Source organism: Manis javanica, chromosome 6, assembly GCF_040802235.1.
Source record: "Manis javanica isolate MJ-LG chromosome 6, MJ_LKY, whole genome shotgun sequence".
NCBI lineage: Eukaryota > Metazoa > Chordata > Mammalia > Pholidota > Manidae > Manis > Manis javanica.
Window position 1 is genome coordinate 31,613,672 of NC_133161.1, and position 19,375 is coordinate 31,633,046.

Here is a 19,375-nt window from a genome sequence, read left to right on the forward strand (position 1 = left end):
TGTGGGTATCTGGTCAGTATTCACCCTGTACCCCCACATGTGTTAGATGCAGACAGGCCCTCAGGTGCTCAAGGTCACTTGGAAAGTCAATAAAAGAGTTAGGATTAGAATTCAGGTTTCAGCATCTAGCCCAAGGGTGTTCGGGGCTAGTATCAAACCATTCCAGAGCCAGTGATAAGCCATGTCTTTTCTGTACATCTGTAGTATGATCAGAAAAACTAGAGAATCTGAAAGCTGCATGTTCCACCCTTGTGTAAAAAGCATAAACTGGCTGTGGGCTGATCAAATATTTGGTCAGAACCATTCTAGAACAATGTAATTGCCTATGAGGAGAGATAACCATAATTTGTCTTTTATCGACACAAAATAAAAATATGCTTGATATTAATATATAAAGAAAGATCAGCATAAAATTGTGAGGTCCCCAGGGGGCCTTTAATAGAAAAAAGAATAGAAAAGAATGCAGATCTGTTTGTATGAAAACCCTTTTACTAGGCTCATGGAGAGAACAAATCTCATTTAAAGAAGTTGGAAGGAAAAAAAGTCTTGCTTAACACATGGAATTAGATGAGTGTGATCTGAACTGTTTACAAACAATAGCTTTCTTGAACTTTAAAAATCAACAGTCCTAATTATCATGAATTTATGAACTTTCAGTGACTACAGCCAAGAATATAGACTTCGGTTGTGCAATTCTGCAAACTATTGGTAATTACTGTTTGTACAATGGCTTAGATAAAAAAATTTACATTGACCTTTGTTTTGACATTGATACCGCATATATAAGTTATAAAGTGTGGTGTCTTTGATAGGAGTGTGCTGTTTAATTATTCAAGCAGGGGATATAGTTAGATCTGTAGACTATTTGTCAAAATAAAGGCATATGGTCATACATTGTATTCAAAAGAATGCTGACATATCAAAATAAATGTTACTTCTGCTTAATAAGTCATTAGATATTAAATGTTTCAACTCTTCAACACAATAGATCTTAGCTATTACATTGTAGGCCCAGGATAAACATGACTTTTAATGTAAATCACATGATTCTTCACTGTGTAGAGGTGAACAGCTGTCAGGCCTCAGATATTCTCCTGCCTACTCTGCAAAACTTAGGAGGCTACTTTTGATTGGAATAAAAGTGCACACACTGACTTTTTTAAAATATGGCTTTAATTAATGGTGGGTGGGCAGACTTTTTCAAGGAGATGTATGATGTCAGTGAATATGAACTTTAATGAGAGTAAATGTATTGAGATAAACATGCATCTCTAATTCTCTTCTTGTGGTCATTAGACCCCCAGACCCTGCTTCCCTTTCGTACCAGCAGAAGGTCTGTGGAATCAAAATGAGAACAGGCTGGGCTTGTGTTTGAAGGCAGACATTCTGAGCTAAGCCTCCAATTGGCCTGGCTCTAGAAAACCCCAGGCTCCCAGGGCTGACAGCAACATCAGTTCTTTTTCTTTTCTTCTTTGTACCCCTCAGTGTTTCCCAAATTGCCCAATATGAACATCTTATATTTTTTAAAAGGGGGGTGGGGGGAGGCCATTTTATTTAAAAGAAAAACCATTTATCCCAAGATAGTTACATTTAGCCAATGGTACAAGTTGGTCTATTCACAAATAGACCTTAATTTTTCCCTAATATTTGAAGTTTAATTAATTTACTATAGCTGCTGCTTAGAGCGCCCTCACGTGTCTCTTCACTGCAATATCATTTAGGACCTTGGTGCTGTTAATACCATTTTATTTTAATCATAGCCTCAGAATTTGTCATGCTGCCTTTTAGTTCATGTTTACTTGACAACTCATCCTTGACTGAATCTCATTTCCCACCTCCAACTAAGATTATCAATAAACCCTAAAAAAGATAAATGTACCATGTTCAAAACAAACATTCTACCAAGAAGGAAATTCCACAATTTCTCTCAGTTCTTTTTAAGTCTAGAGAAGCCATGCTATAAAAACTTATAAATTATATTTTAAGTTAGGTATAGGTAAATTACAAGCAAAAGGTACTTGGTCAATAACCACCATTCGTTCTCTTTCATGAACTTGAAAATGGCTTTTAAATTAGTCCACTCTTTCCTCTATGTGAAATAATCACAATTTCTTTGACCTTTCCTAAGTGAATCTATAGCAAAATAGTCCATATATCCAATCAAATACCGTCCTTCCAATCACTGGAAATTTCCATAAAAAGAATAAGAAGAATTCCATAAAAACACTTTCCCCAAAAGTTCTCTCTACCATAGTAAGGAAGTGCAGAAAGAATATGGGACTTGAAATCAAAGCCACTGTAGTTTTAATCTTGCAATAGCAGGGGCTTTGTTCACTGAAATTCAGCTTTTCTCATATGTAAAAGAGTATTTATTATACGGTGTTGTGGGAAGACAAGAGTGAGGCAAATAGCACAGAACCTGGAAAGTAATAGGTGTTCAAAGTTGGTTTCTTTCCCTTCAGTGACAGTTATCTGTACCTTAGGTGATAAAGCTAGGCACAACGGCACCCCGAACTAATACTCAGGAGGCAATCTGATTGCTCCTTGTATCCCTAGACTTTGGTACAGTTTAACATACTAATAAACAGCGATAGAATATTTTCTAGTTTACAAAATACTGTTAAATGTTTTATAATGTATAATATTTCATAAATGTTTTATAATTTATAATATATTCCAAAAACCCCTATGTAATAAAAAACAGGATTCCTACTTTTCAGATGAGAAACTGGGCCTCGGAGGTGCAGTGACTAACCAACACAGTTATGAAGAGCTAGGCTTGGGGGTTCGAACCCAGTCCTGTTCACCCTGTGTCCTTGTGTAGCTTTCCATTAGTCTCTGTTGAGAGTTTGAGAAACACACATAGTATTTATGTATTCTTTTCAAAAGCAGGTAGTTTACTGATGATATTTTTCCCTTTGTGTGTGTCTTTATTTTACGAGCTTTCTAAAATCAATACATTATTTTTTAACACCAGAGGAAAAGTTCTTTTAAATGCCCCAAACGTAAGTGCTAGTTATTGCAGGCATGCCCGAAAAAACTTGGCCTTGGGGAATTCACCAAATTTCTGCTAATGGTGCTGCAAGTTAGAGAGCACTATCCCGATGTGCTATTGGACTGAATTTGGTTCAACAGGTAATTTATCAAGGAAGGACTTTAGGAAAGGTACTGAGTAATATGTGGAAGAGAATAAGACAGTAACGCCCCTGACTGCAAGGGACATTTTAGTCAGGGAGACAAGTGAAGCGATGATGAGACCACTCTCCGCTGGGTGAGTATGAGCCAAGGGCCAGCGCCCTGTGGCGAGAACCATGCTATAAGAGAAAGGGTGTTCAAGCTGGGGATGAAGATTCCCACGGCTGAGACAGGAAAATGCTTTCCAGGATGAAGGGATGACAAGGCTGAGATATTTGGATGTCTCTGTGAAGCAACAGGAACGCGTCCAACAACGGGGCTCCAAACTTAAATTCTTAAGTTCTATTTTTATGCATTGTTAATTTCTCTGGCTGCCCCTTTGAAACAATGATAGGTTTTCAAGTTCAAGTCTTCTGTAACATGGTTGAATTAATGAGTTAAAAAAATAGACTAGGAAAATTATGAGATACTTCTACCTCCCTGAATTTTTTCAGCCTTAAATATACACATAAAGGCTGATATAGATAGTAAGCTTCCTCATGTTATTAATAAAGAATTAGCATGTAAGCAAACATTTTGATATTTATATTTTTGACATAATGTTTACATTATTATTGGCTACTTTTCTCATCATGGGCTCTTTGCCATTGACATCATCATGGCAGACGCAGTATGGAGGCTGGGCTCTGGCCCTGGAACACTGGCTCTATATAGGGCATGACCTTGGACAGGTTCCCTAATGAGGACTGCCATATAAAATAAAATACACACACATATATACCAGGTTTTAAGCAGGCCAAAGGGATAGGTACCATTATTGCCCACATTTTGCATAAGAGGAGACTAAGGTCTAATAGGGTGGCTGAAATTAGCAAACAAATTGAATTCATTTGCTAGCTGAAATCATCTGAAATTTAATCTTTACTTGGCATCCTGTGTTTTATATGGGAGAAGCTTGGAGGGTGAGGGAATCAGTTTCTAGTTCGACACCCTGCCAAACAAGTCCCACTCCAGGTCAGGGTGGAGCACGGGGCCTGCCCCCGAGCCCAGCCCACAGGAGCACCAGGACAAAGCAGATACTTCTAAGTTCCATCTATGGGAACTATCTCTGATGTCAACAGAAACGAATATGGTATAAGACATAAGCACAGCCTCACAGACAAGTAAGTCTGGGGCCTGATAAAGATTTCCAAGACTAGATTGTATGATGTCACTTAAGATAAATAATAAATAATGGGTCTAAACCAAAAGAACTGGGCATGATTAAAAAGAAACCACACCCTCCAAAAGGAATACCAATAGAAATGATAAAACCAAACTGAACTGTAGAGTCACAACGCTTTAACCTTCCATTCATCCAAACCCTCCCTTAAACAATATTGAACATCTTTACGAGGCACAAATTTCACTAAGTTGATATTTTCTTTCTGACTGATCTCCTTAATTCATAAAAATAAATGCATTTTGAAAAATTAGATCACTTCTGCCACACTCATTCCTGTCTTCTTGGGCCCCAAAGTAATATGTACTTGATAACTGTGGATCTGCATATGAATCAAAACCTAACCAGCAGTAAGATCCCAAAACAGAGAATAACTTTTAATTGTTACAGTTCCATGTAAAGTTCTATTATTCACAGAAAATGTTTTTAGACTGGCCTCATTAGTCAATAAGAATTATTATATAATGGTTAGTCAACAGTAATGTTCTTGAAATCCCCAAATATAAATGCCACACCTTATATTTCCTAGCTAAGCCCACCCACAGTCACTGTTTTTAAAGAATGACAGTACTCAAAACAACCACTGTCTTAAGTTAATAAATGATTACATAAGCAAATCAACAGCACAGTTTGCTAATAAAAACTACTTGTTTTCCTAGTTTCGGAGTGTGCATGTTTCAAAGATGTAAGTTGGTCTGCTCGAATAACTTATCTTAGAGATGTGGACCTGTCAAAAGGATTTAATTATTAATAAATGTACTTGGCCTTAAGCCAGAATGTGAAAATTAAATATGTTTTTAATGTGTGCTTCCCTCAGAAAAACTGATACATAACCAGAAATATATTAGTTGTTTTATGGCATACACCCAACTAAAAAGTGAAGTAGTAACCCTCCTTCAAATGTTCAACTTAATAATTTAGTTAAAATATAGCATATAAGTACCTAAAGTAACTACTAAATCAGATTTCTAAGGCAAGGTCAGTAGTGAAGTCGGCCTATGTTTTACAGTTATAAGGTTGATTGCCCTCTTCCTGACGATAAGAGAGTCAGTGTGGTATGACACAGGGGTCATAAACTTAACAAAATGTTGGTACAAGAAAAAAATCCACACGGTCTATGAAGAAGTCTCACAAAGACACCCTGGGTTTGCTTGGGCTCAGTCTTCAGAAAAACTGACTTAGGGAACCAATATTTCATTCCCTTGGGAGACATCTGTCTGTATAACTGGCAAAATAATTCTTTGTAGACTATAATCACATACGTAAACATTACATGTAAAAACTTTTGTAGAACTCACTGAACCCAGAGAACATGAACCCCTGAGGGCTTGGCAAACCCCAGTAGGAGAAACTTTGGCAGAGTGATTTAAGGTGCAGACTGGGTGTCAGACAGGCTGGGATTACATCCTGCCTGTAGCCACACTGCCTTTGAGGCCTAGGGCAAGGTCCCTCAGATCCTAGTGGTCTCAATACCCTCATCTGTGAAATGGGGATGAAATCATATACACTTTATATGCTGTGTGGATTAAGTAAAATAGCGAATACAAAGTGCTTGGTGTGGTTAGACATATGGTAAGATCCTAATGAATTTATGCCTCTTTATATGCTCTGAAAATAAGTTGGAGCAGATAAATACAAAATAGAATTGTTCCAGCTTGCACAAGGCATGGCTTTCCTCCTATTATGGCTTTTCCTTTTTTTTTTAACATTTAGACTTCTGTCTCTGTGGTATAGCATGCTTATATTGATATTTTTCTTAAATTCTAAGTAGAAAATAGCCTTTTCACATCAAAGGCTTAAAATGCTGAGAGCCAAAGATTTAAGGGTCACATTAAAATATGCTAAGATTTCAGCACTGAAGCAATTATGAACCTGTTGAAGATGTTCATTGAGAAAAGTTATATAGTAAACTAAAAATTGCTTTTGATGAGGTTAAACACTAAAAGACACTGCTGTTCTTTGGAGTCAAATTTGTCTTTTTTAAAGCAGTCATGGCAAATGAGTATTTATTCATGGGATGCCACAGAGTAAAAGTGAGATGGGATTAAGCAAATGATGAGGAGAGAGGGGTTAATGTCCAATTCAGTGATATAAGAAGCCGCAAGTGCTGTGGGGCTGTGAGACGGAAAGGTAAGAGAAGGCTGGAAGGGAACCTTGACAAGCAGCGTTCATTAAGAATCAGAGAAGGAAATAGAAGAGGCCCTTTAGGAAACATTTGAGACAAAACAGAAAACAGGACCTATCTGCATCACAGGCTCGGGCCTCAGGTTCTGAGAGATCACACACTGGAGAAAGACGGCAAGTCGACATACTTGATTCGTTTTCATTTTCCTTCTTTCTGTTGTGAAAACAATACTTGCACAAACAAGTTGAGCAGTGCAGAAGCATCTATCAGTAAAGGGAACACTTCCTCCCTTCACAAGCCTGGTCTCCTTCCAGACCACCTTACAGACTCAAGGGACTCAAGGCTCTGGGCTGGACATATACTATTTCCTCCCAAAACCTCATTAAAGTGATAGTAATGACATAAAAATCATTTAAGTCAACAATAAAGAGAATGGTTAAAGAAATGAGAGAGTCCAACAAATTTCTGGAAAGTGGGAAGCAAATGAAGAAATCATAACAGATAATGGAGTATGAAGAAGCCATAGCCTAAGAGATTAAAAGCAGGGAGGGAAAAGGGAAAAGTAGATGGTGAAGTAGCCAAAGTGGGAACCAAGATGCCTTGAGAAAATTTCAGATACAAACAACCACTGGAGAGAAGCACAGGCCTGAAAATTGAAGTTAACTAAAACCCATAGAGGGAATAATGAACCCCATCCTTTCCCCTCCACCCAAGAGCAGAACTCCTGAAAGTCTGCTGGACCCTCCTAGGCTTCTGGAGTTAGAGTCTCCAGCCTAATAGCCAGTGTCCTACCTATTCACCAGAAATCAAACCTCTCTGGCCCACAAGCCCCACTGTATAACCAAAGTTCCTGACTACTATTTTATGACTTCATTCTTAAATATGAGGAGACTGTTTACTACGCATTCGATTAAATTAAATTTCCTTAAAGAAAGAGGCTAAAAATTGCAGGAAAACATGACCTGAAAAAGAAAGAGAAATGAATGAACTCAGGGATGAGAAAAGGTTTTTCAAAAGCCTAATTAGTCTCCTCACAAATATTCAAGAATGTATCAACATTCATAAAACAAGAATGGATGCTTTGAAAAAGTTTTAACTAGAGAGAATAGGAAAAAACTTAGAAGAAAAAGTCAAAGAAACCTCCCAGAAAGCAAAACAAGAAACCCAAAAGACAAGTGGAGTTTTAAAAGATCTATAAACACCACCCATCTTCCCCACTTGAATTTGAAGCCAACTGAAAATGGACAAGGGAGGCAGATGCATGGAGTAAAAACGTCTGCGTAACTACTGAAAAAAAGCTGCACTAGAGGATGTAGCTTTGAAGCACTGCTTCCTAGAAGCATTCCACCCCTGAACTTGGCAGACTTACTCACCCTGCCACAGGCTGCACATTGGAGCCCTACAAAGAGCCCCTTGATGGAGGGTAGGAGCTGATCATAACTCATCTTCTCCATAGGCTGGCAGATGCCCAAAGAGAAGGAACCCAGGCACACAAGCTCTGCTCTTCCTCCAAGCTCATCAGTTGGATAAGTCACTTCTCCCTCCCAGGGGAGAAATGAGTAAGGATGGAGAGAGCCAGGAGTGTTACTCTAATGGAATTTCCTCCTCAAGAAGCCAGGAAGAAAGTATTAAAAATGTAAGAGAGAAAATATAAGAGACATAGAGGATAGATTCAGAAGGCTTAGCAACTAATTAGAATGCTATAAAGAAACTGAAAAAAAGTAGAGGAGAGAAAACTATTAAGATAATGTCTCAGTGCTGAAGGACATTTGTTTTCAGATAGAAAAGGCTCACTGATTACTGAGCAGGATCAATTTATAAAAAAGCTAAATGTATTGTTGTGATATTTCAGAATACCATATACAAAAAAAAAAAGGAAATACACTTTTGAGGGAAAATTATTTTCTACTCAGAATTCTATACCCAGCCAAACTATTAGTTAAGTGTGAAGGCTGAATAAAGACATCATATAAGCACAAAAATTCAGAAGACATCCCCTGTGCTCCCTGAAGGAGCTACTCAAGAAGGTGCTGCAAAGAGGGAATAAACCAGAAAAAGACAATATGGCATCTAGCAGAGCAGTGCGTCCAAACTAGGAGAGCACGAGGTTAGGTCTCAGCTGTGCAGCCAGTCCAGGTTGGAAAGGATGGAGGACCATGAAGTTCCCCACCAGGAAATGAGAGAAGTGATGGAGTAAGTGGAAGGACTATGAGAGTGGAAAACATTAGGTTATAATAAACAAAACTGGTAGCAAGTAAAATGAGAAAACACCAAACTTCAGTCCAAGAACCTTCTTTGGCACAGAGGTTGTGATACTGAATCAGAGATGATAAAATGCAGTCCTAGCACAGTCCTTGATCATGCAGTTAACAGTGTTACATAAATGACTGTTTTCTATTTTCAGAACTGGCACCTGGAGATCCTGTGGGAGACTGAACTATAGTCACAGAACTTTAATGCTTTTTGTCGCTGCAAAAAGATAGGCACTGCTGAGACTGGAAAGTAGAGGAGAGGAGGGAAGAGGGGCTGCACATACCCTCATTGCGTAAGAGATAGCACTTAGGACTTTTGGAACAAGAAAAGGTGTAAGGTTGCTCCTTGAACTTGCAGAGACCACCAGAATTCTGATAATGAACATGCTGACAGATGGAGTGAGGGAAAGTGAGGGTGGGGTTAAATTCTCACCCTGGTCAAGAGGTCTACTGGGAAATAGCCAGTGTTGCCCAGCAAGTAAACAGTAACATTCGTAGCAACTTTGAATTTTGCACCTCCAAAGGGTTCCATTCACCTCATGGTTATTGTGGCAATTTTTCTGGCAGATGTCCACAAAGGGTCTTGAGGATAGGGTGCCTTTTCCTATTTCTCACAAAGTCGGGGGTCTGCTAGCACTTGCATAATAAGCTTTTAGGTAACTGCTTTTATAAGCATCAGAATGGCTAAAAGCAGAATTCATTAGAGGTCACTGGCTCTGGGGCTGAGCTTGTGCCAATTGGGAGTGAGGAGAGGAGAGGAGGAGGGTACAGCCAGGGCTACTGCTTTTCACCCTGATCTTTTCTGGACTATTTAATTTTCTAAAAGCATGTGGACATATTTCTCTAATTAAAATGTTTCAAAGTAATCACTAAAAAGAAACAAACACAAAAAGCCCCAAAATGTCTGGCAGCCCCTGGGTTATCCCCAGGTCCTCCGGTTTGCTCACGCCTTGTTTTACTGAGCAAGTAAAAAGTCTGCCGCCGCTCCTCAGGGGGCCCACCAGTCCCTCACCAAGCCCCTCACGTGGCCCCCAGGCGAGCGTCCCTCCTGGCTGGCACCCCCTGCAGCCTGTGCCTCTAAAACCACTTGGCTATTACTCGACCGGTCACCATCTTCTTTCAATACCTCCAAAGCAGAGCGAGCACAGATTGTTGCTTGGGGATATTTCTTCCTGGAGGATAGGACATTCTAGAGGCATGGAGTAGCACACAACTTCTAATTCAATAGTAAGATACCCGTTCCTAAAAATGCAATGCTGCCCACTGCCACCGGAAATGCTTACCTGCTTGGCGCTTGGAGGGACCCCGACTCCCGTGTGGTGCATTAGCTCTTTTTCTCCACAGCATTCCCGGGTTTGGACGCGATCCTAAGCCTGGCTGCATCTCAGAGGCACCTAAGACCCAGAGTACTGTCAGGCTGGGCCCCACCCTCAGCCCAGGTTCTGATTTATTTGCCTGGGGGGACGCCCGTGTCCGTGGGCTGGAAACGATCCCCATGTGATTTTAATGTGTAGCCAGAATGAGAACCACTGCTCTGCTCTCTCCAGGTGCCAGGCAACCCTTCAGACCGCAGTCAGATGTAAAAGAACATTCTTTCCCTTCCTCCTCTGTGTATACAGACGCCTCTAGAATGTGCATCATACCACATATATTGATTTTGTTTTCATCACTTGATGTCCTCTCATGCATATAATACTGACCTACATCATAAGTCAAAGACCCAAAGGCCACATAATATTCCATTATTAAGCATAGACCACAAATTGCTTAACCGTTTTCCTGCTGTCATTTGGGTTTCCTCCTATATTTTGCTATTACTGAGTATGCTGCAATGAATATACATAGGAGGGTGTGTCTTCCAAAATTTGTGCGGATTTTTCAAGAATACAATTGCCAAGATTAGAGGCTATGCGTATTTAAGTTTTGACAGGTCTTGCAAAAATGCTCTCCATTGAATGGTGCAGCAATTTTCTCTCCCACCAACAGTCCGTTAAAGCATCTCTTCCCACATACTCTTACCAAAACCAAATACTTTCCATCTTTTTCTACACATTTGTTAATTTGCAAGGAGGTAAAAAGGTGTTGCGTTCTTTTACTTAGCATTTTCCTTATTTCTAGTGAAGTTGAACATCTTTTTATCTTTTCATTAGTACTCTACATGTCTTCTGCAAACTGCCTGTTTAATAGATTTTGATGACTCTTAGTTTGGAAGATGCAAGGCAGTCCACCCCCATCCCCTGTTGCCCCCCATTTCTCTACCTCTTTTTCCCTATTATAATAGGTCTGTAATATGATCCAGTCAGTTCTTGATTTATTAAAAAGAATGGAGGGAAGTGGAGTATGCATAATTCAAACTTCGAGTAAAGAACAATACAATTTATACAGGGATTTTAAATGTGTTTTTAGAAAAGAGCACAGTTCTGGGAGTGAGACATATCTGATTCCTATCCCAATTCTCTTTCTAGCTGAGTGACTTGGTATTTTGCTTCCCTCACTGGGTGCTGGTTTTCATAACTATAGAATTGGGAATAATAACCTATTTTGCCTAATTACGGTAATTAGATAATGTGTGTACACCACTTGGCTAGAGCCGGGCACAGAGTGCAGTACTCAATAAGTGGTTATTATTATAATGTTGTTAGAACATTTGGATGTTGGAATTCTAAACTAGGAGTCCTCTTTGTAAGCTTCTCAGCCCATTCCTATTCCTTCATCAGTTGTTCTATAAATCCCACCACCTAGGCTTAGATCCCTTCCCTCTGACTGAGCAGGACATTGCGCTCTGCAAGGTTAAGGGCTTGCATTTCAAGTCCACAAACCCAGTAAACAGAAGAGGTGGAGGCAGCCCCAAGCCGCGATTGAGCACTGAGTGGGTCCTGTGCTGAGAACGGGGCCTGGAGAGGTGAGCAAACCAGCATCAGAGATGGCTCACTTTCCCCCAAGGCTGATTGTCAGACAGAGCCTGCGATTGATCCACAATCAAGACCTGACCATTGTTTCAGGTGAAATACTTTCAGTTATAAGTAACAGGCCCCAAGGGCACAAAAAATAATGAGGAAAACTTACTATCTTGGATCACAAGAATCCCTGTCTGGAGGCAGGACAGGCCAAGGAGGTTCACTCAGGCGGGCCAGCAACATCCTCCAGAGCCTGGCTCTGCCCCTCTCTGCCCCCCTCTGCCCCTCACTGTCCCATTCTGCCCGTGCCCCACTCTGCCCCTCTCTGCCCCCACCACCCCTCGCTGTCCTGCTCTGCCCCCCTCTGCCCCTCTCTGCCCCTTGCTGTCCTGCTCTGCCCCTCTCTGCCCCCCTCTGCCCCTCTCTGCCCCCCTCTGCCCCTCTCTGTCCCATTCTCCCCATGCCCCACTCTGCTCCCCTTACTGCCCCCCTCTGGCCCCCTCTGCCCCTTGCTGTCCTGCTCTGCCCCTCTCTGCCCAGATCTGCCCCGCTCTCAGTACTGCCATCTGCAGCTTGTTGCTTGTCCTGCACAGGGTATCTCAGGCCCCAAGGGGGCTGCTGCAGAAAACTGCACCCAGAGACAGAGAAGGTACTCTTCATGTGTCTCTTGTAAAGAGTGAAGAAACCTTTCTTACAAGCCCACCAACAGAGTACTTCTAACATCATCTTGGCCCAAATTAAATCATCACATGCCCTCTGCTGAAAATCATCAGTGGCAGGGCAATGAAATTCCTATTACTGATCTGGGCTGCTCTGGGTCACAGAAAGGCCTGGCCATTTCTGAGGCATGTGGCTGCCCAACACTTGGACAAAATTTTGGAAGGAAGAGGGAAAAGGCTGTTGCCAGCGATGATGATTAACAGTGTGTACCGCTGCCACGTGCGTGTATAAGGATTCGTAAGGTGCATTTTTAAGATCCAATTTTAAATTAGTATGCAAATTCTTTAGTTAATCATACAAAAATACCAACTTTTAAGTCTGCAACCTGGAAACTTAACATTACAAAGGGAGGGCAGTAATATTTCCTGTCATTTGACATTATTTATGAGTAAATAACCTGGCTTTAAGAGAAATAAGCTAGGAAGAACGAGCTTTCACAGTCAATTCCCAAGCAGTTGGCATGGAGTAAGTTTTGTATGATTCTTTTGAGATCTTAGCAAGCTCCTGTTCTGGTGGGACCCAAATAGGGCAGAGCAGGGGTGCCAAGATGGCTCTCCTAGGATTGTGCCTGTGCCAGAAGCCTGCTGTCTAGGTCATCCTGTGAGCCTTATACTAAACACCCAGAATATAAAGATACAGAGGTCTTGGTTGGAAGGGGAGCATATGGGGGAGGGAAGTTCCAGAAAAGGAGCTCAGTCTAAGAGGGCCTTTAAAGGTGCTCAGACCCCTGTGACCCGGAGGGCATTCCTGACAAGATCCCTCTTGCTCACTCCTCTGTCCTTGTCCTCCAAGGCTGGCTCATGAGAGGACAGATTTCAAATGTGACAGGGCATAGTCCGCCATGAGGGGCAACGGATGTGGGTGCCCAGCCCTGACCTGGGAAGGGTGTAAATGAATTGACACCACTGAGCCCCATGATGTCATGGCTCCTTCAGCTCTAGAATGCTTTCTGGGGACTGACTTTCTGGAATGAAGAACATTTCTGTGCACTTGGATCTACTATAGCCTTCGTCAGAAACTGAATCTGTAGAAGAGGCAAAACCAGGTTCAAGCACCAGGGCAAAGTTGCCTGGGGGGAGGCCCGGGCAAGAGGCAGCCTGGGAGAGCAGAATCTGTGTATGAGTCTGGGGCGTGGGGGCGGTGAGCAAGCGCACAGCAGGGAGCACCACCTGGGCTGGGCGCCAGAGCCACACCCCCACGCCCCACACCCAGGCCAGTTACAGCAGAACCTCAGGGAGTCTGTTCCGCACCCTGGCCCCGGAGCCCGGACAAGTCGTCGTACTTCCCTAATCCTTAGTTTCCTCATCTGGGAAATGGACAGGGCAGTAACTCAGCACGCATGAGGCTCATGAGTGGTAATGACCGTCTCACCGAGGGAGCCAAGGAGAAACGGGCCAGGACAAGATAACGCTCACAAAATCACTGTGGGGAGGGCACAGGACAGCCAGCTAATCCCAAAACCAAAGCAGAGATGTCTCTGGGCAGTGCCGGGTCCCACCAGATCCTTAGGGACCCGTCCACAGCCTCACAACCCATACAAGGGGGGTTTCAGGGCTGGGAGCCAGCCACAATGTGCTTGCCCCACTTCCCTTTGCTTCCTTTCTGTGAAAGAACAGAGCCAGCTCAGCACTGTCATCTAAGCTGAGTAACTCAGCCAGAGTTGAGCAATAATTTCCTAAATTTACTGTCAACCTCAAGGTCGCCAGCTGACTCTCCAGTTGTACCCTGGCTCTGTCGTAGAGCAGCTTTGTAACTCTGGAGAGGTTCTTAAGCCTCCCTAAGTCTTGTGTAATCATTTGAAAAATAAATAAGGGAGCACTGGATCGCTGTGAAGGTTGCAGTCATTGAGATAGAGTGCAGAAAGCATTAGCATGATGTCCAGAACATGGAAGGCACCTCATAAATAGTAACAATCACTATTACTGGTTTCTTGAAAGAATCAGCCTTAGCAATTATCTTGTTAATCTAATTTGAGTAATAGTAAAAATTTTTAATACAAGAAAGGTATATTTATTTAGAAATTACTCTAATTCATTACCTCACTCTTCAAGCTGGCCCTGTGCCCTGTTAAATTTAAATTCGTGAGGTTTTCGTTATACAGACAGCTAACTGGGGTTTGCAGTCAGGCACTGCCCCCCAACAACTCTTGCCAGCGCCTCGCCTGCTGTGGTCAGTGTGGTGTGGCTGAGTGACCAACAAGCGGCCTGCCCCATCTCCCAGTCCTAGGCTTCGGGATCCTGTGTCCTCAGAACTCCTTCTTGATTGCTCGGTGGTTAAGGAAAGTCGTAGCACGGTCACAAGCATAGTCCACCTTGCCTGAACTTGCCCTTCTTCTCTGGCAGGCTGTGAAGAGGTTCTTGAAACAGGAGTGCAAGTGTCACGGCGTGAGCGGCTCATGCACCCTGAGGACGTGCTGGCTGGCCATGGCCGACTTCAGGAAAACAGGCGATTATCTCTGGAGGAAGTACAATGGGGCCATCCAGGTTGTCATGAACCAGGATGGCACTGGTTTCACTGTGGCCAACAAGAGGTTTAAGAAGCCAACGAAAAATGATCTCGTGTATTTTGAGAATTCTCCAGACTACTGTATCAGGGACCGAGATGCAGGTAAGTTCCAAACACTTTATTCACAGCACCCAATTCTTTCAAAGATCAGTAGTCCACAATCTACATGAAGTTCTGTACTTCAGCTTGCCAGCTGTGTAAGTGCTGCCTGCTGCCTTCAGGTTCAAAGCTCATCTTCTTATAATTCATATGTAAAGTACATAGAGAGCTCTCCTAAGGAATAGGTTGTCAGAGAAATGGTTGATAATGTGCGAATTCTGGAAAAATGGGAACCCAAAGAGAACATGTGGCAAAAAGTCAAAATATGCAGATTGTATTTTATGTATATAATATATATATCTTCAGCCTGGACAAAACTCTTGACTAGTGGACTCATGTGCACTGTGTATAGCAACCCAGAATCTTTCCTGTGATACAGAAGCTGAGAGGAGGATAGCTTTGTGGGGTACCATCCCCCTACAATTCTCCCCTCTGTGACTATGCAAGAGGGTCCAGGGCTTCAAAGTCAGCCTGTCTTGAGATCTGCCATACTTAATACTCCTTGCTCTTTCCAGTATGCTCTGAAGTTGTCAAATACTGTAAAGCAAGAATTCATCCCCACTGCCCAGGCTGGTAGTGGGCGGGGGATGAGGGCCAGTAAGAAACCCTTTGAAGCCACACCCTCCCCTTGAGGAGAGCACCTTCTCCATCTGAAACTCACTCAAAGAGCAGCTTTGTCAGCCTCAACACAGCTCTTCCCACCTGTGGGGTTTGACACGGCAGGGTTCTCAGATCTCCTGGGCAGCACTGAGCTCCGGGCTTGGCACAGTCTTTGCAAAGACTCTGACACAAAATAAGAATGAATGCTAGTCTCCGTGGATTGAAGGAGATGGAAAAAGCCCACAGCCAAATCTTGCTCAAGCCAACTTCTCAGACTCAGCAGAAGGCAAGAGAATTCATTATCAGGAAAAATATCCTCAAATTTAAAGTCTGAGTTTGCTTTTCATTCCAAAGTCATTGCAAAGGAACCAGGAAAGCACTCAGCCAGCAGCCAGCTCCACATACTAGGCTGCCCAGAGGCACGGTTACCATGCTGTCACAGGCCCAGAGCCTCTCCTCTGTCCCCAAGTGGTTCAGCTTCCTTCATGGGTTGACGAGTGTGGTTCTCTGCAGCGTTTGAGCAGATCTGCACATTGCAGCCTATGGATTAGTAGCTACTGAGCAGAAGGGCCAGATACTGGAGCCTGCTGCATTCCTGACATGCTCTGAGACCCCTAACAAGTCATTCTACCTGTCAGGTGGAAGTTTCAGGCAAATCACATGCAACCTGTGCTTTGGTACAGGCTTCTTCGAGAGGCCGGGCTCCCCTCTGCCGATGACTAGCTGTTTAACCTCAGGCTCCTCAGACAGGACACGGGGATGATGCTGTCTTGATCATTTTAGGAGCTATGACATACCGACTCCTGTGTGCCAGGTACTGGGCTAAGATCATCGCACACATGGTCTTACTTAACCCTCAGAGCCGCCCTATGACATCAGTGCTTTGGAACTGGTCACTGAAAGAAAAGAAGAGGGTGGCTCCTGGTGGATCACCACCAGCCAAGAACCCAATTCCCATCTTATTTTTTCAAACCAGATAAGCAGCCCTGGATATCATCATCCCGATTGTATGGGTCAGAGAAGTGAATGACCAGCTCAAGGTCTCACTGGGCTTGGAGGGCACAGATGTCTGGCTGGCTAACCCCATGGCCTGTGCTCTGGCCCTGACACTCCAGCCTGTCACTCCCTGTCTCCCAGGGTTTGTGAAAAGGTCCTGTGAAGCAAACACCTCATTTCAAATATCAGAGGACCTGCCTCCATAGGCCATCTTTTCTGTTTTTTTGATTGAAGCCATGTGCACTGGGAAGCAACAGTTGTGCTTGATGACGCTCATAGCTATCCAGTGAAATAAAGACCTTCATTCATCCTCCCCACAGAGGAGATTCTGAATCTAACCCCTGGTGCTTCTGTGGGACACCAAGTTATTCTGGCACACTTTGCTTTCCCTAGTCCCTGTATAGGTGCACAATTCTGTTCTTGCCCCTAAAGGAGCAAACACATCTGAGGATCTGCCTGAGTGAGGTCTTCATCTATATTCTCTCCTGACTCTTGAGGGAAATATGTTATTATCCAGTTTTATGGAATAGGAAACTGAGGCTCTGACAAACAGGTTATGTGTTTTGCTCAAGGACTCTTGGTTGGCGAGAAGTAGGGCAGGGACTTGAACCTGAGTCCATCCTCTTAACCATGTCACTCTGCCTCCGGCCACAAGACCCGCTGCCAGCAGGGGCTGACTTTCTAAGGGAAGCTGTATGATTTATTCACTCTCAACTTATTTCTGCTCTATTTTATGCTCATTTAAGCTTATTTGGCTTCCAGAGGTGTGAATTTGGTTCTTGGTAGTATTGATTAACCTGGAGCCACCCTGTTTTTCTTTATATATATATATACACATGTATATAAAACTAGCCAATTCCAATGTATTAGATGAGATTTCCACTAAGATTCCTAGATTATTCATAAATTGTCTGACTTAGTGCCCTTAATAGCTGAGCCCTAGAAAATTCCAGTCATCCATGCAAAGCTTATAATGTCTCTTTAATTTTATTGGCCATCAGTTGATTTAGTGAAAATATGACTCAGGGTATTTGATAATCAATGTAGACAAAGTGTAGATTGTTGACAGAGTGTATTTTTTGTTGTTCACATTTGGAGTTACACACAAATAGCCACATGTATGAGATGCAGACTTTCCTGAGAAAGCCTGCATATCAAAGTCGGAAAAATTGATAATTTAGGTAGTCCCTGAACCCTGATTTTTCCATAGGTACTAAATAAGAAGAAATCCAGGGAGACATTTATTTTTGTAATACCTGATATCTTTGAATGAAAATGGCTCTTTATTTGAGGAACTCTAGATAAATGTCACCCAAAAGTATCCCCCACCCTGGCTTGCCTAGTATGAGAGTTTGTTCTTTCCCACTTAGGCTCTGCATATTCAGGACCCCTCTTTTACTGTAAGCAAGCACATTAAGATGCCTTCAGCCATCAGAGCTTTCACAGGAGTTAGCTTGACAGAGGGGATCAAGTCAGCCCTTTAGTTATGTCCTGAGATAATGATGTGAGAACTAGTGAATTTCACTGAGAATACCGGAAGGGTGAGTCAGGATCTGGGGGGACTGGTGAGTGAGGGAGACCCAACCCCAGCCCAAGGGTGATGGGAAGAGGGGGTGAGCTCCTGCTGGAGACAGGCCCTGGGCTACACACCTGTTGTGCCTTTTTCTGAGTCCTCACAGCACTTGCGTCCATGTGTAAAGAAGGAAACTGAGGCTCTGAAAAGCCATGTGCCCAAGATTTCATGGCCTGTAAGTGGCAAAAAATAAAATAAAAGCCAAAACAAAACTCTGTACTTTGCTCACTATACTACTTGACTTCATAAAATTAGGGGGACAAAATTAGGGGGTGGGGATACCTGTGTAATGATGAGACAGCATGAGGACATGGGAATGTGACAGAATAAGGTGTCCACCATACGGGGAGATGGAAAGTAGTCAGACCCAACTCCCCCGCTGTGCGGCTCAGGCTGCCTTAAAGACCACTTCCATTACCAGCCCTTCAGATTCTCAGTGTGTTAACGTCTCTAATTGTTCCTGAGAAATGAGAAGTCCAAAAACCGATTAAGCAAGCTATTCTTACGGAAACAACAAAAGACCTGCTGTCCTAGTGCTCAGTCAGAGAGAGTGAGTGATCTGATGTCTGACTATAAATACTCCGCTCAGATCCGAAGAGCACGTACCACTGTGTGGTGCTGTGTAGGAGACATTCTGCAGGCCACACTGGGGGCCGGCTGGAGGAAACCGGGCTTTCTGGGGTGGGTATTCTGGTGGTTCTGTGGTTATCTGCTCTGGTGCTTGCCCCCCAGCATCCGTAAATCAAAGGAGCCCTTAAGTTAGAGATAGGTTCATCTCCAACTAAGGAATGCTGCTCTCCTCTCCAGAGAAGCATCTGCACCTAATCACAGGCCACTTTCACTGGTTGTGATGTAAACCCTGACCAGGGCCAGAGGTCGCCCTGAGGTCTCCGCTCCAACTGCAAGCAAACAAGCAACCCTCCACCTCTTTCCCAGTCAAGTTCAAAAAAACAAAGAGTTTGACAGCTGTTGGACTTGTCTGCTGAAAGCCTGATGCCTGGCTGACAGTCGCGGGCTGTGAACGGTGTAATCGCTCAGGTAGCGCTGTGTTTTCCACATAAACCATACTTGGCAAAGAACTCAGAACCCGTGGGAAAGCAATCCCAACCCTGGTTTACAGAGACTGGTGTTCCAGACATGCCCCATGCTATGGCCTGGTTGCAGAACCTCTGTAATTGTGACCTGATTAAAAACAAGGGGACAGCATGTCAGCTGATGGCACCAAGTGGACCTTATTTTCATACTAAACAT

At 43.1% G+C, this 19,375-nt stretch overlaps 1 protein-coding gene across 1 annotated transcript in view; it reads left to right on the forward strand.

Annotated features, from left to right (window-relative positions):
- WNT2 (Wnt family member 2) overlaps nucleotides 1-19,375 on the forward strand; it is a 44,094-nt gene that overhangs the window by 9,528 nt on the left and 15,191 nt on the right. Inside the window, exon 4 of the mRNA XM_073238551.1 lies at nucleotides 14,694-14,958. Coding sequence (XP_073094652.1) covers nucleotides 14,694-14,958 — 265 coding nt within the window. The remainder of the gene's footprint in view (nucleotides 1-14,693; nucleotides 14,959-19,375) is intronic.